The 12,079-nt window shown below is 52.7% G+C and overlaps 1 protein-coding gene across 1 annotated transcript; it reads right to left on the bottom strand.

Annotated features, from left to right (window-relative positions):
- Positions 1–2,909: 2,909 nt before the first annotated feature.
- Positions 2,910–11,776, bottom strand: LOC116669221 (arachidonate 15-lipoxygenase-like). Its single transcript, XM_032498217.1, has 15 exons — positions 11,653–11,776; positions 11,360–11,421; positions 10,169–10,373; positions 9,840–9,921; positions 9,628–9,750; positions 9,362–9,465; positions 9,002–9,162; positions 8,213–8,356; positions 6,787–6,996; positions 5,393–5,479; positions 5,134–5,303; positions 4,833–4,954; positions 4,170–4,270; positions 3,880–4,047; positions 2,910–3,770 (listed from the first exon to the last, which is right to left on the bottom strand). Exons 1-15 carry the CDS (start codon positions 11,774–11,776, stop codon positions 3,591–3,593), a joined length of 2,043 nt encoding a protein of 680 aa, XP_032354108.1. The 3' UTR covers positions 2,910–3,590.
- Positions 11,777–12,079: the final 303 nt, after the last annotated feature.

Genomic DNA, 12,079 nt, shown 5'->3' with positions numbered 1-12,079 from the left:
AAAGTAACAAGGAATGGACTTACCTTCCCAATATAAACAACTAGAAAACTGGACAAAATACGTGAAACAATTGTTTGAAGGCATTTAACAGCTGGCAGATCAAGGCTGTGATCACTGAGGACAGGGAAACAAATTAAGTGATCTTTATGATAAGATTTCTTCCTAAAGGTAGTTCCCTAACTGGGAGCACATGGAAGGGTACCTCACCAGATTCTAGTGGACTCACTGAGTTGAAACAGAAATCAGAGTTTAGGGAAGCTGAGACAGCTGCAAGTTACACAACAGAGTTCTAGAGAGGTGGGACCAGTGCATTAAAATAATTGAAGAAATCTGCATGAGTATCCTTAAGGTGTTGGTTGTATGGTGGCAGGGCCAGAGGAAGAACCCAACTCCATGAGGCCAAAAAAACAAAAACCAAACAACAAAAAAAACCAGATAGCTGAAGAATCCCCAGAGCTCCCCAAATTGGAGAGATATTTGCGTTTTGACCACACTAGGTGGAAGGTCCTCAGTGGTCATTCAGGCATTCAATAGAGACCTGAGGTGGGGGTCACACCTTGACTGAAGTGCTGACTTATCCTTTGAAAGAAGTTCTAGGCTCACTCTAACAATGCTAAATAGGCCTTGAGGGAACAGATTGATGTACCATTCACTCCTTGCCACATTTGCAACAAGTAAAGGAAGAGAATAAAATCCAGACAATCAACAACGTAACATTCACAATACTGTGCATTCGCTCAAAATTTACTAGACCTTCTAAAAGGCAGGAAAATGTGACACATAACCAAGAGAAAAACCAGTCAATAGAAACAGAATGAGAAATGAGAGGTGACGGAATCAGAAGACAAGGACATTAAAACAGACATTATAACTATATTCAAGTATTTATAGGAAAAATGAATATAATGAAGAGGGAAATCAATGACATAAAAAAGAGCCAAATGAATGCCTGGAGGAAAGAAAAACAAATAGCTGAAATTAAAATTTTACTGGATGGGATTAACAGCAGGTAAGACATTGCAGAGAAAAGATCAGAGACCTTAAAAGCATAGCAATAGAAGCTAACCAAATGAATCCCACAGAGGAAAAAATATACAGAGCTTTAATTACCTGTGGAACAATATCAAGCAGCCTAACACAGATACAGTGGGAGTCCAAGAATAGAGAAGTGGAATAAAAATTTTTTGAAACTGTAATGGCTGAAAAATTTCCAAATTTGATAAAAACTAAAACTGTGCAGAGCTGCAGAATTCACTAAACCCTAGACAGGATAAACACACACACACACACACACACACACACACACACACACACACACACAAACATGACACAAAAGCACATCACTGGAAAATGGTAGAAAATTTTTGATAAAGATAAAAGCTTAAAGGCACTCAGAGAAAAGACATTATGTACAATGCAATAAAGATTAAAATGATCGCAGACTTCCTATCAGATATTATGTAAGTCAAGAGACAATGGAAAGACATCTTTAAAGCAATGAAAGAAAAAGATGTCCTTCTATAACAAAGACAAAAACTTTTGAAGAAAAATAAAAGTTTCAGCAAAGGACATTATCAAGAAAGTAAAAATGCAATCTAGAGAATGAGAGAAAATATTTGCAAATCATGTATCTAATAAGGGTGTAGTAAACAGAATATATGCAGGACACTTATAATTAAATAATAAAAAGACAAACAACCCAACTTTAAAATGTACAAAGGATTTGAATAGACATTGCCACAAAGAAGGTATAAAAATAGCCACTAAGGATATGAAAAGATGCTCAATGTCATTAGTCATTAGGAGAATGCAAATTAAAACCAGAATGAGATACCACTTCACATCCACTAGGATGGCTATAATCAAAAAAAGAAGAAAACATAACAAGCATTGGTGAGGATGTGGGGAAATTTCTGGTGGGAATGTAAATGGAATAGCCATTATGTAAAATACTCCGAGAGTTTTGCAAAAAGTTAAACATGGAATTACCAAATGAACCAGAAGTTTCACTCCTAGCTTCCTCATCTAAAAGTAACGTAGCTCATTATGATTTCACTTTTTATTCTGTAACTTCACTGGTTCTTAAGACCCATGATTTCATGTCTTGGAGAACATCCAGACCGTGTGTCTTGGTTTTCTCCATACAAGCCAGTTTGAAATAAACCTGTGACTCTAGAAGATTCATTCCCAGAAAGCACTGGGATGTGAAGTTTTCTCTGTTAGGGACTGAGGAGAAAAGCTGTCCGAATGAAAGGATCCAACCACAAGGAATCAATCATAAGGGTGTGGCCCACAAAGGGAAGGGGTGTGGCTTCGAAGGAAAAGAGGGTGTGGCCTCCAAGGAGAACGGGGTGCCTCTGTGGTGAGTGTGACTTCCAGGACCCTGTCGTTCGCTTACTTAGAATCCTTCACTGGCTGTTTCCTAAAGGTCAAGCCTCATTTCCTGGCGTCAGACATGTTCTTCACGAGACCACCCCTTCCCTCCGCTTCTCTTCTAGCTGCTCCTCCTCCCCGCGCTGCACCGACCACCACGCTGTTGTTCCCAGGGCGGAGCTGCGTCAGGCTCGCTCTGACCTTGCGGGGCTCTCCTGGATCCCAGCGCTAAACTCTGCCCGCCCTTCTCAGCTGTTTATTTCCTATTCTTCCACCAAGAATCGCATCAAGCATTACCCACATGTCTTCTGCCAAATTAAACAGAATTAGAGGCAAGAAGCACCTGTGTTCATACTGTAACTACAACAGGTTTGGCTTTTGCTTCCTGTTAGTTTCTGTCTTAAAATATCCATGGATGATCATAGGAAGAAATCAGACTTCCAAGTTTAATTTTCCAAAATTTTAATCAGATACCGAAGTTGGATTTTATTGTTTCCTTTGGTGTCCCTCGGTAAAATGATGAGATTGGTTTTTAGTATTTTTCCAGTGGATTATTTTAATTTGGAGCAAAAGGTGAACAGCAAAAGGGTTATAGATACGGATCCCGCCGGCAAAACCCCGAAGCCAAGTTCCTCCAGCTGGGAGTTATTTACTTCCACGGATCATTTTGTAAGTCGGCCATGAAATGAAAATCTTGAGAACTGCTGTGTTAATGGTTGGCTTTGTGCTGTGTCTGGTTTCAGGACATGTGGGAAATCCTACCGGATTAGAAAGATGTGTGGTATACTCTTTTGCCAGTGTTTGCTTTAGGATCGTTTGGACTAGATTCTTTTCTTTCATTAGTCTCAAATATCTTTTTCTTGACATTAAGCTCAATTTAGGTTCAAAATCCTATCTGATTCCTATCTAGAATAAACTGTGTTATTACCCTATTCTATTCTTGAAACCCTTTGTATCAATGGGGCTGTTATCTGCCTTGTGGGAGATCTGAAAGATGAAGGAGAAAGGGGAGGGGGAGGAAGAAATGAGGACGGGGGTCCCTAGGTGGGGCGTCCAGACTTAAGTGTGATCTCACTAGGCATAGACACTGAAAAGGTGACTCTTTGAGGGTGGGAGTTGGGAAGAGGACGGGGCTCGGGGCGGGCAAGACTGACAGCACTAAGCGGTGGGTGTGGCTTGGCTGGAAGGGGACTGAAGCAGCCAAAGGCTGGGGGCGCTCATATGGCCACACTGTTTTCCACCAGGCTGGGCCGCAGGTATTCATAGGGCAAGTCCAGCTTTGCGTTCCGGATCTCAATGTCCTTATCCAGGGCAGCCAGCTCCTCCCTAAACTTCTTCAGCACAGCCTTGGGCTCAGGGCCTGAAAAATACTCCTCCTCATGCTGACCCAGAGCCACCTGGAATGGAGGGGAAAAGGCAGCTAAGAGCTGGACTGACGCTTATTTTAGGGTGCCACACTTTTCTGCATCCACCCGCTTTCCTGCGACCCGGGCACCAGGCTCTCACCATAATGGGCTGGCGTCTGCCCAGTTGCCAAGTGATGGACATCTGGAGAGAAGCCTGATGAAAGTTGGGCAGTGTTGCCATCACCACCTCCAGTGTCACATCCTTGGTGGTTGGCGGGGGCAGCCGCATCGTGCAGGGCGCGTTAGGGACCCAAGCGTACCAGTCCAGCTACGGAGGGGCGGATAGCTAACGTCAGTGTCTGCTAAGCACGAAAACCCCGCAGCCCACCTTCCCACAGCGCCCCTCCCTACTCCAGGCGAAAATGCCCAGCTGCTCCCCGTGATAAGCACCTGGCCCAGGTGAATGGAGGAGTGCTGGCCAGTGCAGGTGAAGATGCACATAGTCACGAAGTGGCAAAGCTGGTGCTTGGACTGTAAGGAGACGGGAAACCCTGCAGTGGGGAGGGAGAGTTAGAAGCTATGAGGCCAGGGATGGAGGCAGAGCTCAGAGGGACCGAGGGGGAGAACAAGAGATGCGAGAAGGATGCCAAGGACTCTTGGTAACTATTGTGGGAAGTGCCATGAGCAGGGATTGGGGTGGAGGCAGAGGGGAGCTCTGCTGAGTGGGTCCCACCCACGGGGTCCTGATGTGGCTCATACAGGCTCACAAAAGCCAATGATGGCAAATGTGCAGCTATTTAGCAGGCTGGCTGACATCCCCTTGGAAGCCTCAGTGGGAATATTTACACCATGGAAATGGGCAAAGGCTACAAATTAGGGCATATTTCCCCCTAGAGAGCCAGTTGTTAAACGTTTATACCCAACCACTGGTCCCACTACATCCGTGTACAGGATGGGGACCTGTCACTAGTTGAGAGCAAAAGAAATTTGGGAAGGCTTTCGGTGTTTTTGTAGGGGTTGGAAATGCTTCTGAATGTTTCCATAGAAGTAGAGAGGATTCTGGGAGTTCCCAGGAGGAATCTCTCGTGTAGGAGATCTCCGGGCTCATCTCACCTCGGTCCTGGGCCCCCAGCAGCCCAACCTCAGTGATCTCCCGACACCAGGTCTGCAGCTCAAGGTCCTCTTTCACAGACTCGTCCGTCTCATAGTGGAGACTCACAATTCCCTCCACGTAGCTGCCAGCGCAGTGGCCAGGGCGAGAGAGCTGAGGTTGACAGGGGCCCGCCCGCCCTCTGCTCCTTGTGGGCACAGCCAGGCCGGGGCCCACCACCCCCAAACTGGCACACAGACCTCCTGTTCTCCCAGCCTCCATCCCCACCCCACCCCAGCCCTGTCTTCCCTGCCCCCGCCTCACCGAGAGATGATTTCCCAGAGCCCCAGGGCATCTTGGGCGTAGAAACAAGACTTGACGCCCAGGAGGCCTCGGTCAGCCAGGTCATCCGGGGGACAGAACGAGCTATACGTTAGAAAGGCTCCCGCTCGCTTGAGCAGCTCCACGTGGCCGCCCCCACCTGTGCTCACCACCTGAGGAGCAAGGCCAGTGGCTCAGACAAATCCACCTGCCACACGCAGAGGGAGTGTGAACTCCAGGATCCCCCTTTCTCTCCTCATACCTGGTCGAAAACTCCAAAGTCAGAGACCAGCCCAGTCCTGGCCCGGATGTTGATTTCCATGGTGTATCGCAGGTGGGGGATGAGGAGCTAGAGGGGAGGAACAGGGAAGGGCAGGATCAGAAGACAGCGGGGGTCCGTCCCCGCAGGAGAGAAGGGCTGCAAAGCAGGCAAGGTCCCAGGTCTCTCAGCAAAAGCAGACACTGAAGTCCAGTGGCCCCTCGACACTACTGACTTAATGCTCTTTGATAATTGAAAGGAATCGTTCTCCACTTCACGTAAGACTGTTCAAGGTCTAGCTCAGTGTTTTGCCACCGTTTTTTTCATGCTCACTCCGCTAAAGAGCCTTTTAAGGTCTTTGTCCTATTCTCGCCACCACCCCGAACCGTGCAATTTTAATGCTATACATACACTATATAGCTGTTAAGTACACTATGTATATATGTGCTTTATACATAAAAGTGAGAAGATTTTTGTGCCCTGCCCCGCAACCATGGTCTAATCTGCGACCTTTGGAACTTCACCTCCTCGCCTCTTCCTTTGTCCGTGCTACTAGCTATCTTTCTGTCCTTGAAACACACCAACCTTGTTCCTACCTCAGGACCTTGGCACAAGCTGTTCCCTCTGCCTAGAGCAATGTGCCCCTTGATCATCTCATGGCTGGCTCCATGTAATTTCATTCTCTGTGTCACCTCCTCAAAGAAGCCTTTCACGAACACCCAGTCTAAACTCGCCATCACATCACCCTGCGCTGACTCCCCACCTAACTGCTCTACTTCTCCCAGCTGATCTGTTACAATACTGTCTTTATTGTCTGTTGCCCTATAATGGAAACGAAAATCCCCAAAGACCAGGAACTTCCCTGTCTTGCTTAGGACTGGCATCTAGAATGGTCATTTGCCCCAAAGGAGGCACCCAAGAAAAGTGCTAAAGGACGACCACGCTGTTCTAATTGTCATGAACCAGGCTCCTGCCGTTAACCGGAGCCCCTCTGAGCGGCCCATGTGTTACTACTTGAGAAGTCTTCAAACCCGGCTGGAAAAATCTTTTCTATTATTTGCATCGTCCCCTCTTGTTGGACGGAATCCTCAGTCATTTGTGTGTATTGTTTATGTGTCGTATGTAGATCCGTGTTTTAACATAAAAAGAGCAAGACTTCTCATCCCCACCTCCTCGCCCTCCCACCACAACCACCCTGCCAATGCATCGTTTTTACCTCCTTGGAAAGGGCTAGCGCCCTAGTAAAAATAGAGGGCAAGCTCTCACTCCCTTGCTCCTTGGTCTCTCATTAGCGATTCTCCCCAAACCCTGCGATTCCAGAGAGAAGATGCCTCCAGAGGTGGGACGGCGCAGTGGGGCAGAGCAGGGCAGGCAGGAGAGACAGGACGAGGTGTCACCTTGAAGATGGGATGTATGGATGGAAGGCACCTCATGGTGGCCACGGCGATGACTTCAGCCATCAAGTGTCCCCTCAGGAGATGAGAATGCAGCTCGTGAAGCTGGAAGTCAGAGCTGCGGACCCAGCATTTGGCCAGGAGCCAGGCCATCGGGGGATCCGTGGGCAGGAAAAGCGGTGGCGGGGGGGATCCCTTGCGTGGCAGCTCGAGCTGGAACAGGGACAAGAGTGCGAAGAAGGGGGACGAGGGCCAGGTGCGCAACAGACTCCCCTCCCTTGCCTGTTTCAACTCTGCCTTCTTCCTTCAAAGTTGCTAGCCTCCTGCTTCTGCCTGCTGCTGCTCCCCTCAAGCAGCTGTTCCTTCCTCTCCCCGCCCACCCAGCCATTAAGACTGGGCAGGAGGCTCCACCCTCAGCTTTCTGTGGAAACTGCTCTCCCACTGCCTTCCCGGCCCCACTTCCCCTTTCAGTCCTTCAGGGTGGACAAGATTCAAACCCTCTGCTTCCTTCATCCCACACTCCTCAGAAATCTCAGCCTCTCTCCCATCTTCCAAACCCACCTCTACTCCACTAAGTCTCCAGTTCTCCACTAGTCATTAGTTCGATGTTACAATTTGAATGTTTCCCCATCACCTCAAAGTTGGTTTAGACAAAAGCCTGCGTGAGCATCTTTTCCTCTTTATTTGTCCTGTTTTGGCAGGTGCCTTGCCTCACCCCTCCTTTCCCTCTCTGCTGGAATCCAGGCCAGTTGAGTTTACCTCTGCACTCCCTTCCATCTTTCCTCCCTTCCCAACAGCCGTTTCCCACATTTCTAAGCCCATCACCGCTGTGGATGATTGCTCTAGCTTGTCCTCTCCGTCTCTAACATCTCCCTGCCACAATCCATCCTAAACACACTGGCCCGAATGTGCCAAGAGCAGCTTTCACAATAGCCTTCACCCGTGTCCCACGTTCATAGTTCTGAGCTTGGCATCCACAGCCCACCACGGTCTCAACCCTCTCCCCTCACCTGTTTCCCCATCGTGCCAGCCCATGTGTCCCCGGGGCATCTCCTGACTCCTGCGCACTCAGTTGCACCTCAGCCTCTCTGCCCAGCCTATTTTGCCCCGGGGGAGGGGGGTCCTGCCCTTTCCTCCTGCTGGAAGATCTAAAGCCCTGACTGTAACGAAAGGCTCCAGCCCATCCCACCTCCAGTGATGCCTCCCAGGCTGTCTGCATCCTCGTGGATTTCCTTGACACTGGAGCCTATTCAGATGTGTCCACCCGGTCTGGTCTGTCTCCTCAGCTAGACTGCAGCTCTCCTCCATTTCCCATTTCCTCCTTCAATGCCACCCCCAAGGCATGAAGGTGGGTACTCAGAGAACCGGGGTCGGGGGCTGAGCAGAGAGGCTCAGCCGCTGGGGAGCAGAAAATGCTAGGTCCTCTCACCTGGATGACCATGGGCAAGAGCTTCCCGTCAGACTGCAGTCTGAGCATAACCAGAGGGGCGGCCAGGTACTGCTGGCTACACAGGATGACGTTGGCCTTGATCCCATCCAGCAGCGAGAAGTCAGCTTCAAACAGTGTGCCTCCCTGCGTGGGGGCAGAGGGCAAGGGCTGCTATCAGCGTAAGGCATCTTCTTCCCACCCTGATTCACCGAAGGATGATGTGAAAGAAGACAACTAACTTGTCTCGATCACCTACTTCATACCAGGTAGTGGGTCATGTCCTTATTGCCTCATATAATTCTTAGACGCACTTGAATTAGCCCCGGTTTTATAAAAGAGGAAACAGATGATCAGAGAGGATAGGTATCTTGCCTGAAGTCACACCGCTTGTAAACAGTGCAGCCAGGATTCAAACTCAAGTCAGTCTCTCCCTAAATGCCATGAGCTTTCTCTCTCCATGGTTCCATGCCAACTCCCCATTAACAGCCCCATCCCTGGCCCTGATTCTCTTACTCTGCACCCTCCGTAAATCCCTGGCACCAAGGCGCAGTTCCAGCTCTTCATTTTGGCTTTGTCTCTGTCCCCCATCACACACTCTTGCTCCACAGCACACTGTTCTCATTTGCGGAGGAAGGTCATGGAGTTTCCCACCCCCTCAGGATTTCTGCTGGAGAACCCCTTCTTGCCATCTGGCAGCAGGCTGGGCCCCCAGTGGACCCCGCAGCAGCACAAATGCTGATCCCACCCCCATTTCACTGTGTGAGCTCCTTCGGGCTCTTATGTCCATACCTGGAGCTCCTTCTGCAGCTGGGCCTGCAGCTCCTCCATCCCTGGAGGGAACTCGAGGCGGGCAGGAAGGCGCACAGAGCGCCTCAGCAACATGGGGTTGGTGCCGTTGAGAAACTGGTACCCAAATAAAGCGTCCTCCTTCCAGGAGTCCCGCACCCGCTCTGGGGATGGCAGTGGCAGGGCTCGCTGTGGGAACCGACCTCCTGGTCCTCCCCACCCCCACCAAACCACCCAAACCATCCCCACATGACCCCAGCCTACCAGAGGGGCCCAGGCTTCTGGTCTCCCAACCCTGGTTCTCTAGACTGGGTGGGATCCGGGGGTAAAAGTCCTGGGGAAATACTGGGTAGGGGTACTGACCAGCCAGCTTGCTCTGGCCACACCAGAAAATCCTGTTGAAGTCATCCAGACTGTTCCAGCTAGCCAGAACATTTAAAGAGTCTTTGATAGCTAGGTCTGCCAGCCTTCAGGGAAGGATAGGCAAAGAGTAAGAGAGTTAGTCTCAGAATCAAGCCTCGCAACCGCAGGCATCCACCCGGGCTGGCCCAGCCCTGTGAAGTCCAGAAACTCACTGGCCTCCACCGGACCGGGACACCTCCCTGTCACCCAGCCCTCCTCATCCTTACCCCTTGGCCAGCGAAGCCTCAAAGTCAATTCTTTTGTCCTCCAGAAATCGTTCATCTACGGGGAGGTCACGTAGTTTGGCCCCGGCGATACCCAGAATCAACCCTTCCTTCCAGTTACCCCACCTGCGGCAGAAATGAAACCAGGCTTGGTCCTGGCGAAGGGAAGCCGCTCCCTGCGGGGTCGGGAGTCACGGGGCGGGAGTGCCGCTGACCGGTACTGCTTCCTTCTCTCTGCCAGCTCCGCCTCCCTGTGTTTCTTGAACAGGCCTTGAGGGTCATCGACCACCGTGCGGCCTAGAAATGAGGAGAAGGGCACCGGCCATGAGGCTCCTCCTAAGAGCCCCTCCCCTGTCCCTGCCGAGGGTCCCTCAGCCCGCCCTTGGGCATCACTGCGCTCCCCTCTCCTCCACCGGCTCTGCGCCAGCTCCCGCATCGCGCCTCTAACTGCCCGCAAGCCCTCTTCTCTGCTCCCCAGACCCCAGCTTCTCTTGTGCCCCCCCCCCACCCCGAGGCCTCTCACAACCCCCACGCCCACGCTCACCAGTGCCCTCGGGCAGGCTCAGGATGTCGTCGCCCACCACCCAGCGGTAGCATGGGAATGTGAACTCGTCCCCACTGGTCCCTGGTCCCTGCACGGAGATCCAGTTGCAGAACCACGCGTCACTCTGAAGGAGGTGCCTTTTGCGCAGCTTCACGAACAGCAGCGGCCCCAGGTACTCCGGCACGTCCACCTTGAATTCCCTCTCCTGCAGGCGACAAAAGGGGGGTCAGCAAGATGGGGCTCTCCGGAAGGGGTCCTCAGACTGAGCCCTGGACGCCCTTTGCCCTGGGCCTTTGGGAAAGCGGCGCAAAAGCAGTCAGAAAGAGAAAGCTGCGCACACGGAGCAGGTGGCTCCAGGGCCCCATTCTGGGTTGTCCCGTTCCTCAGTCCCGGGTGAGGCGAGGCGGGGGATGGCAGATGCAGAGGAGCACTCCTTCCTGCGCTTTTTCCTCCCCGTAGTCCCTGAGCGTGCTGAGCGCTGGCGGGCAACCGTGCCCTGGGCGCATGTGAGCCGGGAGACACGCTGGTGAGCAGGCCGTTTCGGCTGAGAGCCCGACGTGCCCCTACCCCGTCAGCAAGGCCGAGCGCAGGAAGAGCCCCGACTGTGCCTGGGGCAGGCTTCCCGGAGAAATCCCACTAAGGGGCATAGCCCGAGCAGAAAGGGCTTGGCCAGGGAGGGTGAGAGAGAGGAAGAGGTCGGGGGGAAAGGCAGGCCAGGGAGAGGAAGAGAGGAGAGCAGGAACCGAGGCCAGGCGAGCAGCTCTGGAGCGGGGCTCTGAACCCGAGGTGTGGGAAGCTGAGCAGGACCAGATCGTGAAGGCTGGAAAGCTAAGCTAAGAGCTTTAGATTGGTGCTGAGAACAAGCGGGAGCCATTCACACGTTTTCAGCAGGAGGGTGGGGCGGGGTGGGGGGACTATTTTAAAAGGTGGGAATCTACTGGGAAGAAGCCGCTCTGACTGCAGAAGGACTTGGAAGGGCAGGAGCGCAAGCGGCGAGGTGAGTGAAGAGGGTGAAGGTGATGTCGGTTGAAGAGGACATTGGTGGTCAGTGTGGGACCCACGTCAGGGCACGGATGCCAGAGATGTCGTAAGAGATGGACTTGACAGCGCTTGATTCTTGGTTAGACGAAGTGGAAGAGAGGTGGAGACAAGAGGCTGGGTCTGGGAGGCGGGAAGAGGGGAGGACCTCACTTGAGCCTGGTCCTTCGAAGCGTCGGTGGGACACACGTCGGATCTGGGGGTCTTGGACAGAGCTGGACAGGCGATGGGAATGTGGGGGTCAGCGGAGAAAAAAAGGAACAGGAGCCAGAGGCCAATTCCAGGTAGATGTGATGGGAGAGGGGAGGGGGTCGGGAAATTGAGAGTTCTCTCCCCACTTGGCTTCTCCCCGCTCGCTCCCCGCCACCCTTCCCCATCTCGTCCCGGTGGTAAAACCCGCAGGGCGGAGATCTAGCTCCGTGGAGAAGACCTGAAACAGCACTTACTGAGAAGAGGAAACGAGCCCGCTAGCAGCTCGCTGACTTTCAAGAACAGACGGGGTTCTGTGGAACGGCGGGCGCACAAGCGTGTCCGCTCCGTTCCCGGGAGGCCGGGCGGCGGGAGCATCATCGCGCGCTGATGCGCCGCTTCCCGCCCTGCAGCGCCTTCCCCTGCGGCCTCCGAGCGCGCCCCGAGCCCCGCGCGGAGCCGGCGGCCGGCGGGGCGCGGCCCTTCCCGGGCTCTGCCGGCCGGGGGGCCGGGAGCGCAGCCCGCCCCGCCCGGCCCCGGCCCGCTCACCTGGCCCCGCGCCGGCCACAGGCACGACCCGAGCGCCGCCTCCCCGTGCCGGCCGACCAGCCAGAGCTGCACCCAGTTTTTGGAGCCGGCGCAGAGCGAGGACCCGGTGGACACGCGGACGCGGTAGAGACCCAT

Source organism: Camelus ferus, chromosome 16 (genome assembly GCF_009834535.1).
Source record: "Camelus ferus isolate YT-003-E chromosome 16, BCGSAC_Cfer_1.0, whole genome shotgun sequence".
In the NCBI taxonomy this organism is placed as follows: domain Eukaryota; kingdom Metazoa; phylum Chordata; class Mammalia; order Artiodactyla; family Camelidae; genus Camelus; species Camelus ferus.
The sequence above is the reverse complement of the archived record's forward strand: the minus strand, read 5'-3'. Positions and strand labels throughout refer to the sequence as shown.